The sequence below is a fragment of the Xenopus tropicalis genome, chromosome 7 (genome assembly GCF_000004195.4).
Source record: "Xenopus tropicalis strain Nigerian chromosome 7, UCB_Xtro_10.0, whole genome shotgun sequence".
NCBI lineage: Eukaryota > Metazoa > Chordata > Amphibia > Anura > Pipidae > Xenopus > Xenopus tropicalis.
Window position 1 is genome coordinate 16,159,539 of NC_030683.2, and position 21,651 is coordinate 16,181,189.

The window sequence follows — 21,651 nt, forward strand, 5'->3', positions numbered from 1 at the left end:
TATTCGTTTTTATGCATTCGGCAGAAATCATTGCTGCTCTGTAGAGAAAAGAAAATGCTGCATTGTGCGAAAAAATAGCACTTTGCACAATGTACTGCTTTTATACATGTCCTTAAATAATCAAAATGCAAGGACTAGGATTCAAAATAGGCCTTGGCATTGTTAGGAGCCCCCCAATAGAGCCCCTCTGGCATTTGCCAGAACCCACAGATTGCCAGTCCGGGCCTGATCAAGGGGGAGTAGTAAAGATGGAAATAAACCAAAGGTATGAATGCTCAAATACCTGTACGCCCCATGGCATCTCTCATTTCTAGCAATGTGGGAGACAATACAACATACATAAGGTGTGTGTCACTGCAATGGTACATTCCTAGGAGTGCGATTTGCTTATTAGTGTCACTGAGTGATTAGCCCAGACAGGAAAAGCCTGTTCCAGCTTGTCTCTTGCATTAATGACTCCTATTACCATGGGCAATGTCATTTAAGTGCAGCCCAAACAATAGGGCAGGACAGAATGTACACTACGAGGTGCACCAGAGCGTATCGGCTCCCTCACCTGAGCACTATCATATTTACCCAGCAGTACAGAACAATGAATGTACAGTTATACACACATTAGTCCTCGCTGTGCCTAGCAACCAATCAGCAAGCAGCTTGTACAGCCCTGGTGTAGGCAGAGAAATGTAAACAAACATCCGACTGGTTGCTCCTAATTACAGGAATAATGCAAAGTTGGAGCGTGACTCTTCCAATTGATTTCCATACGGTCACACCTACAAATAAAAAATACTGGGCCCCTACATGGAAGAGGACGGAGAGCACAGGGTTAAACATGCACCCACCTCGGCTAACGGCTACGATATTAAACTCCACTTAAGCCTCAGTTCTGTAGCTGAATGATTTCTACTCTCCTGTTTTTTCCTTCATTGGTTTTTCTACTGAATAATTCAGTATTTATCATTAGGATAAAGTTATTGTTTGTTTGCCTGTCAGGGGGGGGGGATGCGCCAGTGATAGCGCCAGTTTCATTCATGGTAAAAGTATATTTGTAGATTGTAAGCTCTTTTGGGCAGGGCTCTCTTCACCTCTTGTATCGGTTATTGATTGCTTTATATGTTACTCTGTATGTCCAATGTATGGAACCCACTTATTGTACAGCGCTGCGGGATATGTTGGCGCTTTATAAATAAATGTTAATAATAATAATATGTAGTGATAATTAATAATGCCAAGTATGCATTGTGTGTGCATAAACGCAGCTGTTAGGAAGGGGTTAAATTGCAACATTAGGCACTTTAGAGTGCGTCAAACCAAACCTATGAATTGGGGGTTAAAGCAAATTTTTTAAAAAAAATTTAAAATCTTTTAATGGGTTGGGAGAAATTTTATGGTGCAAGGAGTTATTTACAGAGACCCCGGAGGCAAAATCCCTTTGTGCTTATTGTAAAAACACTTGTGTCCAGGGTCTGGCTGCCCCCTGTATTGGACTGGAGAAGCAGCGCTATGGGGGGAGCCAGAGGGTACAAGGCAGTAAGTATAGGGCTTTGTTGCAGTCTGTGTTCCAGCGCTGCCTAACTGGCACATCTGATTGTCAGGAAGTTAGGGGGCAGGGTATAGGGCACCTCTATGTCTGCCCCCCACAAATACAGAGCAAGTCACAGTGTATTCATGGGGGAACATGGGTCCCTGAGCTTTCCCTTGGGCAGCACCAAACCTACAACTGTATATTCCACATTTAAAGCATTGTGGGGGCTGTACTACCATCTGGCCATACACTAATTGCACCCATTATACTTGTCAGTTGTGCCTTCCTCTGTGCACATTTGGGTGCAGGATACCCCAGGAATTTGAGGGCTGTGGCACAGTGGTGTAAATAAGGCCCCTGCAGACAGGGGTGGCCCCAAGTCCTGAAGAACCGACTTGAGGGGACCTACAAGTGCCTGCTGCTGCTCGCTTCTGGGTCACCGCTGCATCCACCCAGAAGTGACGCAACGCACTGTGCTAATATAAATGGTTGGGGTCCCTAAAAGTTCCTCTGCAGGGGGGCCCCACAAACTCTAGTTACGCCACTGCTGCATCAGTTAAACCCCACTGAACGTAGGTGCATAACTGCGCCTACGGTATCGGCACATTATTTGGGGCCACAGTTACCGTGGCACTGGGATTGTAGTTAAGACAGTGTGGAAAACTCTTGCACTTATTTAGTCACTTGATTATTATGGGGCACATTTTTAATAATTATAGTTCCTTTCTTCATATTCACAGTGTCAAAAAGACTTGTAGGGAGGAGCATATCATACATCATAAATACAATGGGCAGAAGCATGGGAGGGGTGTGTGTCTGTGTTCATATCCATTTATTTGCTGAGCAAAGATTACAGGAGCAGCAAGGTGGCACATTGATTGGCATTGCTGCCTTACAGCCCTTAGGTCCCTAGGTTCAATTCCAGCTAGGGCACCATTTGCAAGGTGTCTATGTTCTCCCAGTGTCTGTGTGGGTTCCTCTGGGCTCCAAATACATACATACATACATACATACAGGTTAATTGATTCCTGATAAAACTGCCCCTAGACTGTGATAGGGACCTTAGACTGCAAGCTCTACTGGGGCAAGGAGGGAGGTATAATTTTTCTGTTGGTACAGGTATGGGACCTGTTATCCAGAATGCTTGGGACCAGGGGTTTTCCTGATAAGGGATCTTTCCGTAATTTGGATCTCCATAACTTAAGTCTGCTAAAAATCATTTAAATATTAAATAAACCCAATAGGATTGTTTTGGTTCCAATAAGGGGTAATTATATCTTAGTTGGGATCAAGTACAGGTACTGTTTTATTATTACAGAGAAAAGGGAATCATTTAACCATTAAATAAACCCAATAGGGCTGTTCTGCCCCAATAAGGGGTAATTATATCTTAGTTGGGATCAAGTACAGGTACTGTTTTATTATTACAGAGAAAAGGGAATCATTTAACCATGAAATAAACCCAATAGGGCTGTTCTGCCCCAATAAGGAGTAATTATATCTTAGTTGGGATCAAGTACAGGTACGGTTTTATTATTACAGAGAAAAGGGAATCATTTAACCATTAAATAAACCCAATAGGGCTGTTCTGCCCCCAATAAGGGGTAATTATATCTTAGTTGGGATCAAGTACAGGTACATTTTTATTATTACAGAGAAAAGGGAATCATTTAACCATTAAATAAACCCAATAGGGCTGTTCTGCCCCAGTAAGGGGTAATTATATCTTAGTTGGGATCAAGTACAGGTACTGTTTTATGATTACAGAGAAAAATGAAATCATTTTTAAAAATTTGAATCATTTGCTTATAATGGAGTCTATGACAGATGGCCTTTCTGTAATTCGGAGCTTTCTGGATAACGGGTTCCCGGATAAGGGATCCCATACCTATACTATAAAAATACATGATTATATATATATATATATATATATATGTGTGTGTGTGTGTGTGAAACTGATAGAGAGCAGGTACTCGCGTCTTATAAATCGAAGTCTGCCTGGGTGCAGTATAGAAGTTAATGTAGCTATATATATATATATATATATATATATATATATATATATATATATATATAATGGATTAATAGAAAGCACTCACGGCATATAGAGATATAAAAAAAATTTTTTGTTTATTAGCTCATCGCATCAACGCGTTTCGATCCCAATAGGATCGTCATCAGGATGACATACATATATATGTATATATATATATTTCTATCATTAATTGTAAAACTATCAAATGTGTGATTTGTCCCCTTAATAAATGATTGTGAGTGGTTCCCAGTGGGCACATAGGATGCAGCATGGATGTGGGGCATCAGGCTTTGCCCTATATATGATTACACAGATACAATGGAAGCCCGGCCCTTACCTGTATGGTTGGCACAATCGCTGGGCACACACTGGGCGAGGGGGCTGGGGGTCTCCTTGGAGCAGTGACCAGGGATCAGCTCCTCCTGGCATGGCAGGAAAGCCGGGCACAGCTCAGTCTCGGCGGCCTGCAGCTTCAGGAAGGGATTCTGCAGACAGAAGCAGAACATCAGGCTGCCGGGGAAGGGCCACAGCAGCACCCAACAAACAGCAGGTAACGATAATAATAACAGCGAGATCCCGGCCCTCCTCCCGCAGGGCTCCCCACACGTGTGGTTCCAGCCCCCCCTCCCGGGTAGGAATTATTAATGGTGATTCCGTCACACTGACCTCATTTTGCTGCTGTGTCGGTGCGCAGGAGGGAGGGGGGGCCGGCAGGGCTGTGTATTCCCTAAGCCGGATTCTCATTCATGCCTAGTAGGTCAATGCGCCTCACCGGCGCCCCCTATCGGCCCAAGCCCGCACCGTAACATTACGCACAGCCGTCGCTTTGTTCACTTTGCGCTCATAAAGGCGCACAGCGCTAAATCAGCCAACGGAGGCGGGCGAATTTATTCAGAAAGGATGCTGGGAGTTGCTAGGCAACGGCGGCTGGATGGATTTCTTGCTTGACTCATTATTTGCGTTTTCACCCTCCCTTTTATATGAACCCCCCCCAGACAGCATTACCGAGGCGGGTCCTGTGTATTTGCAGCATCCCTACTAGAACCTCCCTGGTAATCTCTTATTCTAAAGTTTTACTAAAAACCTAAATGCAATTGGATATAATATCCCCCCCCCCCCACTGTATCAGCATCTGATCAGTGGCCAATCATTTTGCAGGATGGTTGTGTCAGACTACAGGTACCTGCCCCCCTCAGAAGCCAATGCCTACCTAATTGCAATTGGATATAATATGTACCCCCCCCCACTCCATCAGCATCTGATCAGTGGCCAATCATTTTGCAGGATGGTTGTGTCAGACTACAGGTATCTGCCCCCCTCAGAAGCCAATGCCTACCTAATTGCAATTGGATATAATATCCCCCCCCCCCCCCCCCCCCCCCCCCACTGTATCAGCATCTGATCAGTGGCCAATCATTTTGCAGGATGGTTGTGTGCAACTACAGGTATCTGCCCCCCCCCAGAAGCCAAAGCTTATAAGACTCTGGAGTTGGGTCTGTCCTTGGTTCTGATAACCATGGGGTTCTGTTATTTATGATCCAAGCTGCCTTCAGACTGTTACTGGGATCCAAATCCCAAGATTTTCAGTTGACAAGGGATTCTGAGAGTTGTAGTTTAACAACAGGTCCAATTGCTCTGGTATAAACCTGCTGGTGCAATTCAATGCTCTTTACTTTCCCTTTGCATACAGTGGCTCTAAAAGAAAACTGTGGCCCCTACTTGCACTTCTTGGGGTGAAGACACACTACTAGTAGCAGCTACCTTTTCAGCTCCAGAAAATGCCCTGCCATAGACAATACTGAGAATTGCCTCTGCTAAAACACACGTAGAGACAATTATCAGTAAATGATCAGCATTTTTTTATTTTACTAGCCATGACAAGTAGCTGCTACTAGTAGCTCTGTGTGACTTCACTGCTGTTGGCAGCAGATTGATATTCCGCTTACTGAGCTGGGGGGGGCTTATGAGTTCCGGCTGCTGCAGAACCTCTTGGAACATATCATTGTTAATCATTGAGAACACAGGTATTCATGCAGCAAACAGTGTAGCCCCCCCGACAGGCTCTGCAGCACTGAAGCAGGGAGGGTTGTTACATGGGGGGGGGGGTAGCCCTATGTGGTGTAAGCGGGGGATTCCCATGTTCTTGTGCAAGGGATTCCCATGCCGGGAGTGCGTGCCAATCACTCACACTCATTTCCTCATTCATTTAAACATTAATAGGAATGCACCTATTAGACTCTGTAATAAATGGCAATCAGTCGTGAATATTGGCAGGGCGGCCGATTCAAGGGACAAGGTCGTCCCAGTGATTCACTTGCCCAGAATGACTCACTGCCGCACTATGAGTCAGCTCCCACCCCTTTAATATAAAATGTCCCCCTACATGCCCAGATTTGATTGGGTCGTAAGACTGATTTCAATCATGCTGCTCAGCTTTCTGTCCATGTACAGTATGTCTCCAATAATTTCATATTTTCATTGCTTTCCTGCAAATCCATCTCATTGTATCCAGAGCCAGCCAAGTAGGATTACTGCCCAGGGCAATACTAATTGCCCCGACACCCCACCAGCTGCTCCCTGCCCACCACCACCTCCGCTATCCCCCCGGCTGCCACTCACTTGATTGCTTTTTTTCCTCCCACTGCTCTGTCTGCCAACCAGACCTGTGCCCTAATGTGCCCTACGGACATGCCTACCCTGTGTGCCTCTCATTCCAGCCCTGGTGGTATCTATTCATTTAACCAATGGGCCAGTTGATTTGGTTGGCCTTTGTATGGCCACCTTAGGGTGAAGACACACTACTAGTAGCAGCTACTTGTTGTGGCTACTAAAAAAGACAATTGTGATCATTTACTGATAATTGTACCTACCTATGTTTTAGCAATTCTCAGTATTGTCTATGACAGGGGATTTTCTGGCATTTAGTAGCCATGAAAAAGTAGCTGCTACTAGTAGCTCTGTGTGTCTTCACACTTAAGGTGTAGCTGCCAATATCGGGCACTACCGATGGACCTGCCCGACCAATATCTGGATTCTCCCGATATCGCCCTCCCGTAGGTGGGGAATATCAGGAGAAGATCCGCTCGCTTGGCAACATCGCCAAGCTAGCGGATCTGAAGGTGTATGGCCACCTTTAGGGTAAAGACACACGGAGCTACTAGTAGCAGCTACTTGTCGTGGCTACTAAAATAGACAATGCTGATCATTTACTGATAATTGTCTCTACGTGTGTTTAGCAGGGGCAATTCTCAGTATTGTCTATGGAAGGGTATTTTCTGGCATTTAGTAGCCATGAAAAAAGTAGCTGCTACTAGTAGCTCAGTGTGTCTTCACCCTTAATCCTCAATTGCTGAAGCCCCAATTAAACAGAAGAATAGTATCTGCCCATAATTGCCTATGGCTACTGGATGCTGGTTAATAAGCTAATAAGGCTTATGGCATATGGTGCATTTTCCCCCCAGAATTGCCTGACTTCAATGCTGGAAGAAAAGGTAAAGGGGGTATTGGATAAAGAAGCACAGGCTATTTTTTATACACTGGCAGGAAAGTGCCCTGTGTGCCAAGGCACCCTGCAGTCTCATTCAGAAAAGACTAGCGACTTGTAGACCTACATACTGTACCTGCTTTTGCCCATTTACAAACCCCATTACACCTGGCACTTTGCACTTCTGTAAGTAAATGAGCTGCAAAGGAGCATTTCAGACAGAAAGTTCACTCTGGGTGTTAGTTCCCCTTTAAAATTCAGTCAGCAACATAAAATGAATTGCCACTCCCGTATCATTATCAGAACCTTGGGAGCCGTTTCATGTTTTTCAGCCAAGACACATTATGTTCAGTATTTATAAGGCACAATGGCTGCTGTACAAAGTGGTCAGTGTTACTCCTCCGTATCTCGCAAGGTCACTCTCGCACAATACGGCTTTTTATCAGCGTGAAATGCGACGCAAGAACATTTACTTTGTGCTTATCTGTGACCTGAGTTGGATTAAAGGGGAAGTACGTCTTTTTATTTGATCTCTATTTTTTAGAGTTTTTGAATTATTTGCCTTGCTCTTCTGCCTCTTTCCAGCTTTCATGGGGGGTCACTGACCCTAGCAACCCAAACAATTTTACAATTTTATTTAGCAATTTTATTGTTACTTTTTATTCCTTATCATTCTATTCAGGCCTTTGCCTATTCATCTTTTAGCCTCTTGCTGACACCACTGCCTTGTTGCTAGGATTAATTGAACCCTAGCAATCAGGAAAAAGATACAATTCCAGCAGAGAGCTGCTGATCAAAAAGCGAAATAACTCAAAAAATCCAAACAATTAGAAATGAAGCCCAACTGCAAATTGCAAAATACAGTATCTATTTTAAAGGGGAACTACCCCATTTAAGACGTACAAAAGGTGCAGGTTTGCTATCTATTACTTCTGATTGGTTGCTATGGGCTACTAGGAACCCAGCCAACTTTTATTGCATTCCCCAATGTTATAAAGAGTTTATGTAGGGGGGTCCAAGGAGGCCTGCACCTACGCCAACTGCCTGTCCTCATTTGTAGACCCAAAAAGGTACAAAGGGTCATCTATAAGGGAAAAGGGTTTCAGGTGGAATGGGGGGGATTGTGTTTTCATAACTAAACATGGTTTGGGCAGATTTGGGAATGGCCTGCCTTGGGCGCCAGCACCTCTTGGCCCAGTTCTGAGTTATATTATGGGGCAGCAGGAGACATAGTTGCACCTCTCAATAGAATTAAAGATGGACCTGTTCCAATGCTACCCTGCCTGCTTTCCTTGCCTCTATTGGGGCCCCTTAGAAATGATGGGGTCCTAGATAAGAGCTTTAGTGCTTAATTCGACTCTGCCCGTGACCCACAAAACATGGCAGCTACTGAAAAATAGCTCAGCAAATGCCCTGTCGGTTGTGGGTGGAATGACACCAGCATGTGGAACGCTGTGTTTATATAGTTTCCTATGGGCAGAAATGTTGCTCCTGTGATTGTCCCCTTCGTCATTGGCAGAGGGAAAACAAGGTGGGAGAAGGTGATCATTTTCACAAAGTAGTCATCTCCATAAATATATTGGATAAAATGATACTGACATGTCTAAACCAAGAGCAACAATGGATTCCCATAGAAACCTTAGAAAGTCCTCAATGTTTTCTAGAGTGTCCTCTTTGGCACTGCCTGTGAGAGGTGCTCTACTATAACAGGTATATATAACAGATATACAATTCACCCTGCTTGTCCTGTCCTAAGGCCTCTACCCCTCTTAAACCCATACATTGCCCTAGAATGATTTTAGATGTCATTTGGATAGGTTTCTGTTGCCCAGTTGCTGATTCTTTGGGCCTGTGACCTAGGTACCTATTTAAACCACCAGGCACACTTTAGCTCCAATATAAGACATGGCAGATGTGGGCACCAGGAAACTACATGACTAATACAAGTTCACAGGACCTGGCAGTCATTTGAAGGTTGATTAGTCTATAAGCAGAGACATACTTAGCCGGTGAGTAACTGGGATAGGTGCCCTGGACCCTGAGCTTGAGAAATGAAGTGTAGGCGGCAGGGAATCTATATTTTGCCAACTGTTTTGCCTGCATCATGATGATATGGCAGCCCTGACGTTTGCTTAAAGCAGGCTCTACTGATATGGGGTCCCTGATCTGACACTAAGGACTAACCAACCTTTAAGGCAGTGATCCCCAACCAGTGGCTCGGGGGAAACATGTTGCTCCCCAACCCCTTGGGTGTTGCTCTCAGTGCCCCCAAACCAGGGAGTTATTTTTGAATTCCTGACTTGGGGGCAAGTTTTGGTTGAAAAAAACAAGATTTCCTACCAAATAAAGCCCCCTGTAAGCTGATAGGGTGCATAGAGGCTGCCTAATAGCCAATCACAGCCCTTATTTGGCTCCTCCATGAACATTTATGGTGCTTGTGTTGCTCTCCAAGTCTTTTTACATTTGACTGTGGCTCACAAGTAAGAAAGGTTGGGGTCCCCTGCTTTAAGGTATCCAGTTAGGGGGAATGTGTCATTGGCATGGGATCCACTAAGCCATTCTGTAGATTCTGGACCTCATTTACAAATGTCATGGACCAAGTGCTAGAGCATATGGGGTAGATTAAAGGAGAATGTGGTGACTTTCCCAACTACAGACATATTAGTTGTATAGGGAAGGGTGTTCGTACCTCGGTGATGTACTGCAGCGGCTCCCCAGGCTCCTTCGGCTGGACACGCATGATGGGACTGTTTCTGCAAAACAGACAGACATTTTAGTATATACTTCTTCTTCTTCTGCAGAAATATCAGGATTCATTCTTCCAACAAAAAGCAGTTATATAATAGCTACAAATATTTTCATTGTGGGCCGGATATTAAAACTGTAATGGCAGCTTACTAGGATGAGTAATAATGCGAAAAGAGTCAAACATATGAAACTCCATACACTATTATTTGTGCAATAATTAATGGCGGGGTGCAGTTTTACCCTTTAATCATGTTGAATGAAGGGTTGAATCTAAATGCAAGCGAGCAGAGGTATATTTACTATGGTGATATATAGAGTTTTATTCTTCATTCTTATACAGTAAGAGTATGAGTAAGATTCTGCAATTTTGACATTTTAGATTAAATCTGTCATCTGCCAGATTGTCACCTCTGCTGCATTATTTATGAATTACTCATGCATTTGATTAACCCACCTAAATATAACAGATATAATAATAGAATTATGGCTGAGAAGACTCATCTCTTGGTCTGGGCGCTAAGGGCCTAAACGGCCAGTGGAAAATATGAACCAAATCAGATAGCAGAAATATAGATATTTTTTTCTGTTTAGGAGGACATATCTAACAAGGCTTTTGTGCAGGGTGAGCTCTTACCCTAACTTACCCTCCACTCTGCCCTGGTCTGACTCTAGATGGGTGATCTCCATACTGCATCTGTCCATCACTCCATAACTTACTTTACTACTCAATAAAACAGTGGATGTTGGACTTTCCAGCCTTTGGTCAGGACCTACCTCAGCTCATAATAAGTTTACCAATGAAGAAAACCTTGGTGTATCAGCCACTGAATACTGGCTCAATCAGTGAACTTTATTAACAAAAAAACTACATTTTTCTGCTGCTAAAGAAGGTCCAATAAGGTTCTTTACTGCACTACTATGCAAGGTCCAAGTACAATATTTATACAATATCTTATTTCTTCAGTTTAATCTCTTTTAAAGATACAGAGAGCTGTAGGACAATGCTTCCTGTTACTACAGAACATCTCTTATCTGCATATATGCTTTCTTAAGGTCCCCATACACGTTAAGAGTCCACGGGTGGGCGATATCGGGGAGCATGTAGGGTAATTCGATCGTTTGGCCCTGGGGCCAAATGATCGAATTACATTGGTGGCAATGGGGCAGTCGGTTCCGACTGAATTTTCTGACCTTGTCGATGGAAATCTGGCCAATTTCAGGCCAGATATCGGTCGGGCAGGCCCCTCGTATTTGCCCCTACACGGCCCGATAAGCTGCCGAATCTGTCTAAGGGACCAATATCAGCAGCTACAATCGGCCCGTGTATGGCCACCTTTACATATGCGTGATCATACCACAAGAGAACAGTCAAACTGAAAACAACACAAGTCAACCAGTTACCTGATTTGGAACAACTGGGACTCAGCAGTTGTTCAGGATAAGCAAAAGATGGTCACTGATCTCTTCAACAGTCCTTTATGGCTGCTGCTTTATAATACAGATATCTAGAACTCCCCCAATAAAGATTTCTAGATCACACCCAAGGAAAATATCTACCACCCAAGGAAGATATTGAGAACTCACACAAGACATCTAAAATCCACCCAAGCAAGATATCTAGAATCTATTAAATGAAGAAAGCTACCCCACCCAAAGAACCTATTTAGAATCCACCCAAGAAAGGTATATAAAATCCACACACGGAAATATCTAAACTACACTCAAATGAAGATACAGTATACGCCCATGAAAGATATATAATATCCACCCAAGGAAGATAGCTAGCCCATTCAAAGAAAACATTTAGAATCCAGATAAGGAACCTATCTAAAATACAAACAAGGGGGATATCTAGAACCCACCCAAGGAAGATATCTAGGACACACAATCCACCGAAGATATTAAAAGAAAATGCAGGTCATAGGAAGTTACATGGCTATGTGTCTTAATATAAGCAAAAAGCAAAACAGGTTTAATTTTGGAAGATATTTAGAATATACATAAAGAAAATAACTAAAATCCAGCCAAGGGATATATTAAGAATCCACCCAAGGGAGATAGCTAGACTACACCTAAGGAAGATATCTAGAATCCACCCAAAAGAAGATTTTTAAAATCCACCCATGGAGAATATCTTGACTTCACCTAAAGAAGATATCTAGAACCCACCCAAAGAAGATTCTTAAAACCCACCCATGGAGGATATCTTGACTTCACCTAAGGAAGATATCCAGAACCCACCCAAAGAAGATTTTTAAAACCCACCCATGGAGGATATCTTGACTTCACCTAAGGAAGATATCCAGAACCCACCCAAAGAAGATTTTTAAGACCCACCCATGGAGGATATCTTGACTTCACCTAAGGAAGATATCTAGAACCCACCCATGGAGGAAATCTTGACTTCACCTAAGGAAGATATCTATAACCCACCCAAAGAAGATTTTAAAAACCCTCCCATGGAGGATATCCTGACTTCACCTAAGGAAGATATCTAGAACCCACCCAAAGAAGATTTTAAAAACCCTCCCATGGAGGAAATCTTGATTTCACCTAAGGAAGATATATAGAACCCACCCAAAGAAGATTTTTAAAACCCACCCATGGAGGATATCTTGACTTCACCTAAGGAAGATATCTAGAACCCACCCAAAGAAGATTTTTAAAACCCACCCATGGAGGATATCTTGACTTCACCTAAGGAAGATATCTAGAACCCACCCATGGAGGAAATCTTGACTTCACCTAAGGAAGATATCTAGAACCCACCCAAAGAAGATTTTAAAAACCCTCCCATGGAGGATATCCTGACTTCACCTAAGGAAGATACCTAGAACCCACCCAAAGAAGATTTTTAAAACCCATCCATGGAGGACATATTGACTTCACCTAAGGAAAATATATAGAATCCACCAATGGAAGATATCTAGATCCCACCCAAAAAGATGTCTAAAACACACCCAAGGAAGATATCTAGAATCCACCTAAGGAAGATATCTAGAATCCACCCATGGAAGATATTTAGAACCCACCCAAAGAAGATGTCTAAAACACACCCAAAGAAGATATCTAGAGTTCACCTAAGAAAGATATCTAAAACCCACCCAAAGAATATATCTAAAACCCACCTAAGCAAGATAACTAGAATCCACCTAAGGAAGATATCTAGAACCCACCCAAAGAAGATGTCTAAAACACTCCCATGGAAGATATCTAGAATCTACTCAATAGAAAGCAACAGAGAGCTGCACGCAGGAAGTTACACACATAGACTTCTTAATACAAGCAGGACTAATTTACCAAAGCTACGGGCACAATTGCTGGAACACTAAGGAGCACACAATTGCAGCCCTTAGGGAGCACTTGTACCAATTACACTGGCAGCTTCAAGCTGAAGAAATTATATGTCTATTAAGAAACAATATTAAGAGAGGAGTCTTCAACATTTATAAAACAAACATTACTAGAATGGTAGTAAAAGCACAAACCGATCGCAGGGGGTTCCACCGGTTGCCTCACCGCCCACAAAGCAAAGCAGAGTTGTGCTGGCAGTTACTCCACAGCCCATAGTAGTGAATACAGCGGCACGGGCAGGTACTGAGCACATGGTTCTTATGTAACAGGAATGCCGAGCTCATAATGAGTGTGCATATCTGTCATAGTGTGACATAGTGAGGCAATGTGCATTGCGTAGAAACGTTTCCAAGGTTCTGTTGTTGGAGGATTTAAAAATTAATAAAGGACAGCAATTTATGGGCGATGGGATTACGTAATGCAAAAGGCGACAAAAGTCCAGTCGTAACTGTTGCTCAACGGCATAAGGAATGTGCCTGGGTGTAATAATGTTACAATGGGAAAGAGAGATACAGAGGGGGGGCCCCTGCACAATAATAAGGAAAATAATTGAATGTTAAATGTGAGAGTGTATTAGTGTAAACACTGGGAATAGTAATGCATTTATTGGGGGCAATAAACAAGATAAGCGCACATGTAACATATTTCTATCATATACATCTATACATATATGTTTGTGTTGGGGGGAAGCTAACATATTACTTAGGGGGTTTTAAAGGTTTTGAGTTTCAATCATTCACCTGAAAATAACATGCCTCCCATCTGACCAATCAGATCACACCATTCCATTGTATTGGAAAAATAATCCCCCTAGCTTTAAAAGTTTTAAGCTTCAATCTGTCATGTGCTTTACCCCATATCACACGTATACTGTCACGTCAAACTGAGATAAGGAGGATCATTTAATTACACAAAAATAATCACAAACACCAACAGTCCCTTCCCAGAGGCTATTATCCCCCCACTGCTACTATAGGCACCATCTCTCCCTACTATACCTGCTATCCCACAGCCCCAGTCCCTTCCCAGAGGCTATTATCCCCCCCACTGCTACTATAGGCACCATCTCTCCCTACTATACCTGCTATCCCACAGCCCCAGTCCCTTCCCAGAGGCTATTATCCCCCCACTGCTACTATAGGCACCATCTCTTCCTACTATACCTGCTATCCCACAGACCCAGTCCCTTCCCAGAGGCTATTATCCCCCCCACTGCTACTATAGGCACCATCTCTCCCTACTATACCTGCTATCCCACAGCCCCAGTCCCTTCCCAGAGGCTATTATCCCACTGCTACTATAGGCACCATCTCTCCCTACTATACCTGCTATCCCACAGCCCCAGTCCCTTCCCAGAGGCTATTATCCCCCCACTGCTACTATAGGCACCATCTCTCCCTACTATACCTGCTATCCCACAGCCCCAGTCCCTTCCCAGAGGCTATTATCCCCCCACTGCTACTATAGGCACCATCTCTCCCTACTATACCTGCTACCCCACAGCCACAGTCCCTTCCCAGAGGCTATTATCCCCCCACTGCTACTATAGGCACCATCTCTCCCTACTATACCTGCTATCCCACAGCCCCAGTCCCTTCCCAGAGGCTATTATCCCCCCACTGCTACTATAGGCACCATCTCTCCCTACTATACCTGCTATCCCACAGCCCCAGTCCCTTCCCAGAGGCTATTATCCCCCACTGCTACTATAGGCACCATCTCTCCCTACTATACCTGCTATCCCACAGCCCCAGTCCCTTCCCAGAAGCTATTATCCCCCACTGCTACTATAGGCACCATCTCTCCCTACTATACCTGCTATCCCCCAGCCCCAGTCCCTTCCCAGAGGCTATTATCCCCCCACTGCTACTATAGGCACCATCTCTCCCTACTATACCTGCTATCCCACAGCCACAGTCCCTTCCCAGAGGCTATTATCCCCCCACTGCTACTATAGGCACCATCTCTCCCTACTATACCTGCTATCCCACAGCCACAGTCCCTTCCCAGAGGCTATTATCCCACTGCTACTATAGGCACCATCTCTCCCTACTATACCTACTATCCCACAGCCCCAGTCCCTTCCCAGAGGCTATTATCCCCCCACTGCTACTATAGGCACCATCTCTCCCTACTATACCTGCTATCCCACAGCCCCAGTCCCTTCCCAGAGGCTATTATCCCCCCACTGCTACTATAGGCACCATCTCTCCCTACTATACCTGCTATCCCACAGCCACAGTCCCTTCCCAGAGGCTATTATCCACCCACTGCTACTATAGGCACCATCTCTCCCTACTATACCTACTATCCCACAGCCCCAGTCCCTTCAGAGGCTATTATCCCCCCACTGCTACTATAGGCACCATCTCTCCCTACTATACCTGCTATCCCACAGCCACAGTCCCTTCCCAGAGGCTATTATCCCCCCACTGCTATTATAGGCACCATCTCTCCCTACTATACCTGCTATCCCACAGCCCCAGTCCCTTCCCAGAGACTATTATCCCCCACTGCTACTATAGGCACCATCTCTCCCTACTATACCTGCTATCCCACAGCCCCAGTCCCTTCCCAGAGACTATTATCCCCCACTGCTACTATAGGCACCATCTCTCCCTACTATACCTGCTATCCCACAGCCCCAGTCCCTTCCCAGAGACTATTATCCCCCACTGCTACTATAGGCACCATCTCTCCCTACTATACCTGCTATCCCACAGCCCCAGTTCCTTCCCAGAGGCTATTATCCCCCCACTGCTACTATAGGCACCATCTCTCCCTACTATACCTGCTATCCCACAGCCCCAGAACCTTCCCAGAGACTATTATCCCCCACTGCTATTATAGGCACCATCTCTCCCTACTATACCTGCTATCCCACAGCCCCAGTCCCTTCCCAGAGGCTATTATCCCACTGCTACTATAGGCACAATCTCTCCCTACTATACCTGCTATCCCACAGCCCCAGTCCCTTCCCAGAGGCTATTATCCCCCACTGCTACTATAGGCACCATCTCTCCCTACTATACCTGCTATCCCCCAGCCCCAGTCCCTTCCCAGAGGCTATTATCCCACTGCTACTATAGGCACCATCTCTCCCTACTATACCTGCTATCCCACAGCCCCAGTCCCTTCCCAGAGGCTATTATCCCCCCACTGCTACTATAGGCACCATCTCACCCTACTATACCTGCTATCCCACAGCCCCAGTCCCTTCCCAGAGGCTATTATCCCCCCACTGCTACTATAGGCACCATCTCTCCCTACTATACCTGCTATCCCACAGCCCCAGTCCCTTCCCAGAGACTATTATCCCCCCACTGCTACTATAGGCACCATCTCTCCCTACTATACCTGCTATCCCACAGCCCCAGTCCCTTCCCAGAGGCTATTATCCCACTGCTACTATAGGCACCATCTCTCCCTACTATACCTGCTATCCCACAGCCACAGTCCCTTCCCAGAGGCTATTATCCCCACAGCAACTATCTTCCTAGCTATAACTGTTGCTTTGTGGAACCACAATATTGCAGTACTAATGGCAGGCACCCCTGCTTTAAAAAAAAAAAAAAAAAAAAAGCTCTTCAATTGAAACTTAAAATTCCACTTGAACATAATCTCAATGATACATTCAAGACAGACAACATTGTTCCAAAAACAGAAATAAGCAGGAAATAAATCTTGTTCTTACCGTACAACCGTGATATCGAAGACTTATGAGAAGTTATTTAACTGGGATGACCTTGCACATAAGAGGACACAGCTGAGTTAGCCCAGCGCGGGCTGCCAATGGTTCTGACTGACCGGCCTATCTGTAATGTGAGATCACCACATGCGTGGATTTTCCATACTAAAGTGGCCCCATCATCAGCGCAGAAGTGTCAACCTCTGACATTGAAATCCAGCAAGCTCTCCATCAACAGTTTAATATTTATCCACTTGCTCCCGGTCACAGCATGTTTTGTGTCAACACTTAATGTTGACAGGAGCAATAAAGTGTGTGTTTATGGTACTACGGGATGGACCTTCCTTATGTGGTGTAAAGATTAACCTGTGTTTGCTTGGAATTAGGGAGCTTCTTATGAACTGATCACTAGGAAGGTGTGTGGGTACCTGGCCGCAAACAGGTAATGGGAAAAATGGGGTTCAGCTCATAATAAATGCAAAGGGGTCCAAGTGCAGCGCAAACAGCCAATGGGCACATCCCAATCACCCAAACCCCCTGTTTGTATAATTCTATTCTACTGTACAGAACTGCGTATATAAGTAGTGATTTATAAATAAATATATACATACATACATGACGTGAGCAACGTCGGATCTTGACCCACCTTTCTCCCAAACCCCCTTTAACCCTTTTACTTACCAATCCCAAAAAACACACGGACACCAATTCTTGGGATTAAATGGCCGCAGAACATTTATTAATAACAACAAAGTTTTAATTTAAAACATATCATAAAGAACAAATATGATACAAAACATCTCATAAACATAACACAAATGTTTGTATAATAAGCAACCAACTTTTGAATAACCATAACCCGTAACAAGCCAATAACTGCGCAGCGCAACTGGTGCCGCCAGCTGCCCTTCTAGCCCGGAACCCCCTACCCAACAAAACTCACCTCCTGATCCACTTTCTTACCCCTGAGGTTCCAGGCATGCCAGCCCCAATTAACTACTAAACTCCCTTCCTAACCCAACCATTGTTTTCCCCCAACTCAATTACCCCGCCAACAACGTCTCGTTGCCACCACCTGTATAGGGAGGGAGGGTGGGCGTTTTATTATGCTGCCTAAAATGGATTGAGAAGCGGGAACGGTTTTCGGTATTTATACCTATACTACAAATCCACCAATCACCTACAACTGGGAGTGGCTATGTCTGCCCTATGGCTCCGTCATGCCCCTGCTTCCCTACATTTCACTACGGGTCATTGGGCTACTTTATGTCAATTAATGGGGGAGTTCATCATCAACATTAGGATTTTCATGCTTTTAGACTTACTTGAAACCATAACTCATTTTATTTTAGTTACTTTTGAGAAAGCATAAACAAGAAAAGACGCAGAAAAAAATATGAAAACCACAACTTTTTCGTTTTTTCGCACAAATGCAAGCATCAAAACAACCCAAAACCAACGGAGGAAATATCTTCCAGTCGTAAAAAAGTGACCCCTGCCATTGACTTGTACGTCATCTCGACGGCTTTTAGATCGCGGATTTTTTATTTTGGATTTGTTGTGGTTTTGTTGCATAATAAATCATGAAAAATCTCCTTTTTTTTTTTTACAGGAAAAATTCGAGTTTTCAGAACAAATAAAAACGAATAGTGAAAAAAAAATGGAACTTTAGCAAATGCCCCCCTTGACTTCATTATAAAGTTCTAAAAGTTTTAGCCAATTACATTAGATGGACAGAATCTATCAGGGTTTTTTTTTTACTAGGGATGTACCAAATCCAGGATTCGGTTCGGTATTCGGCCAGGATTCAGCCTTTTTTGGCAGGTTTTGGCCGAATCCATGGTCCTGGCGGAACCGAATCATAATTAGTGTAAATAATCATATACTACTTAGCACTCAGAAGGGTTAAATGTTAGGGGGGAAAAAATTGCACCGCGTGCTGCGCGCACTAATTTTTACCCCTTCCGGATCTTAATTAGCTTATGCTAGTAGTAATTTGGTTCGGTATTTCGCCGAATCCGTTGGGGTGGGTTCGCAGGTTCGGCCGAACCCAAAAAAGTGGATTCTGTGCATCCCTATTTTTTACCCACAATGCATTTGTATGTATGTATGTATAATTTTACTTATACAGCACTACAAGGATACGCAGCGTTGTATAAAGTATAAATACACAGGGAGTAAGTGCCATGTGGTATGACACACAGTAGGAAGGAGGTCCTTGTCCCGTAGAGCTTACAATCTAAGTTTTTTCCCGTAACTCCACTGTAATTCCTAGATTCATGTCTGCCGCCATTGTAAGTGTTTGACATTTGCATGTGATTTGTAGGTGACCCCAGAATTAGCGTCACATTCAGCATGGCGGCGGTTGGACAAGGAAAGGTTAATATAAATTATTCTTTTAAAGTACTTACTGCATATCTAAATTCCCAGATCCCTGCTTGCTTCTCTGAGATATGGTGCTGGCAGCCTACAGCAGTGTGAAGCCTACAGCCACTGAAATCTCTCTCCCCTTCCTGTAGGTGCCAGCGGCAGCCTTCCTATTCTCTGAGCATGTGTGTAACTTGATCCTGTCTCCTGTTCTGAGCTACACATGCCCACCAGCCAATCAGAAGTGGATCTGGCAGAGGAGGGGGGGGGGAGGGAATGAAACACATGTGCAGTATGAAGCAAGGAGGGAAAGGAAGGGAGAATACCTTTTTAGAGATGGCTGCCTGTTCTAGACAATGTGAGTAAGTGTGAGTGAGTAAATATGTGATTAGCTGAGCCAAACGTGTGGCGTTTTTACTAAACAATAGGAGGACTATTGGGCAGTATGCTTTTTACATTTTGACTTGCATTCTCCTTTAATGATTTTATGTGCAATTACTGTGTCCATAATAACACTTGCGGCTGCCCTTGTATGTAATTGATTAAACAATTTCAAATTTCTGTTAAGACACATTAGGGCTCATACACAGGGCAACTAGCGCTTTTTCTCATTTCTTTTTTGACTGCCGGGGGTGGGGCTTCTTAGTGCCTTTTATTACATAATCCTGAAGGTGTTTTAAAGCTAATTTACAGTATATACATAAATACACATAAATAGGCTTATATACAACTATATTGTCGTACCTATAAAACCATCTTTTGCTCTATAAATTCATCAGATTCTTTCTAACTTCGAGGTGATCAAAGCTGATTTGCATTAAGATAGAATTAATTCCTTTACCTCAGCCGTATCCAGCCCTAAGTAAATAGATTTTGCACTTATTGACCAGCCGCTTATTAATAGCTCGTGTGGGAGACAAACCACGAGAACGTGCTGCCTGGTACTTGCGCTGAGAAGCTCTGACATCTGTTATTATAGGCCGGTAGGAGTATTCCATTGCCTGCATCTCCTTCCTGAGTAACTGACAGCACCCAATTACTACTGGTACGGGAGAGACAGCTCTGAACTATTGTCCAAAATAGCACTAACAGTATGTACCATTAGTGACCAGCATGACAAGGAGCTGTCAGTTGCTATGTAATGGTAGGATGATGGATAATAGATGCTTACGGCAACTTTATAACTAGGAAAAATAAGCTCCCAATTACTGTTAATTGCTATTAATGCAATCAGCTGTCAGAATGACACAGAGCCATTAAGCTACCCCCAACCATCAATTATTACAGAACAAAAGGCTACTTCTACTATACCTGCTATCCCATAGCCACTGTCCCTTCCCAGAGGATATTATCCCCCACTGCTACTATAGGCACCATCTCTCCCTACTATACCTGCTATCCCACAGCCCCAGTCCCTTCCCAGAGGCTATTATCCCCCCACTGCTACTATAGGCACCATCTCTCCCTACTATACCTGCTATCCCACAGCCCCAGTCCCTTCCCAGAGGCTATTATCCCCCCACTGCTACTATAGGCATCATCTCTCCCTACTATACCTGCTATCCCACAGCCCCAGTCCCTTCCCAGAGGCTATTATCCCACTGCTACTATAGGCACCATCTCTCCCTACTATACCTGCTATCCCACAGCCCCAGTCCCTTCCCAGAGGCTATTATCCCCCCACTGCTACTATAGGCACCATCTCTCCCTACTATACCTGCTATCCCTCAGCCCCAGCCCCTTCCCAGAGGCTATTATCCCCCCACTGCTACTATAGGCACCATCTCTCCCTACTATACCTGCTATCCCACAGCCCCAGTTCCTTCCCAGAGGCTATTATCCCCCCACTGCTACTATAGGCACCATCTCTCCCTACTATACCTGCTATCCCACAGCCCCAGTCCATTCCCAGAGGCTATTATCCCCCCCACTGCTACTATAGGCACCATCTCTCCCTACTATACCTGCTATCCCACAGCCCCAGTCCCTTCCCAGAGGCTATTATCCCACTGCTACTATAGGCACCATCGCTCCCTACTATACCTGCTATCCCACAGCCCCAGTCCCTTCCCAGAGGCTATTATCCCCCCACTGCTACTATAGGCACCATCTCTCCCTACTATACCTGCTATCCCACAGCCCCAGTCCCTTCCCAGAGGCTATTATCCCCCCACTGCTACTATAGGCACCATCTCTCCCTACTATACCTGCTATCCCACAGCCCCAGTCCCTTCCCAGAGGCTATCATATCCCTAGTGCTATTATAGGAGCTGCTGCTGCATTGACTGTGCAGTCAACCAATAAATTTATATTGATATTGATCTCTACAACAACCCTTCTGCTTCTCTGAGGGCCCCATGATGTGCAGGGCAATTGCCAATTCCTCAATGCCCATAAGGACCACTCTAGTGTTAACAATAAGTATCTGTGGATACAAAGGAATAATACAT

At 44.4% G+C, this 21,651-nt stretch overlaps 1 protein-coding gene across 3 annotated transcripts in view; it reads right to left on the reverse strand.

Moving 5' to 3' along the window:
* fam13c (family with sequence similarity 13 member C) overlaps window positions 1-21,651 on the reverse strand; it is a 112,709-nt gene that overhangs the window by 16,332 nt on the left and 74,726 nt on the right. For all 3 annotated transcript variants that reach the window (XM_031906359.1, XM_031906358.1, XM_031906357.1), the window contains 2 exons: window positions 9,734-9,797; window positions 3,898-4,045 (listed from right to left, as the gene is read on the reverse strand). In XM_031906359.1, coding sequence (XP_031762219.1) covers window positions 3,898-4,045; window positions 9,734-9,797 — 212 coding nt within the window. The remainder of the gene's footprint in view (window positions 1-3,897; window positions 4,046-9,733; window positions 9,798-21,651) is intronic.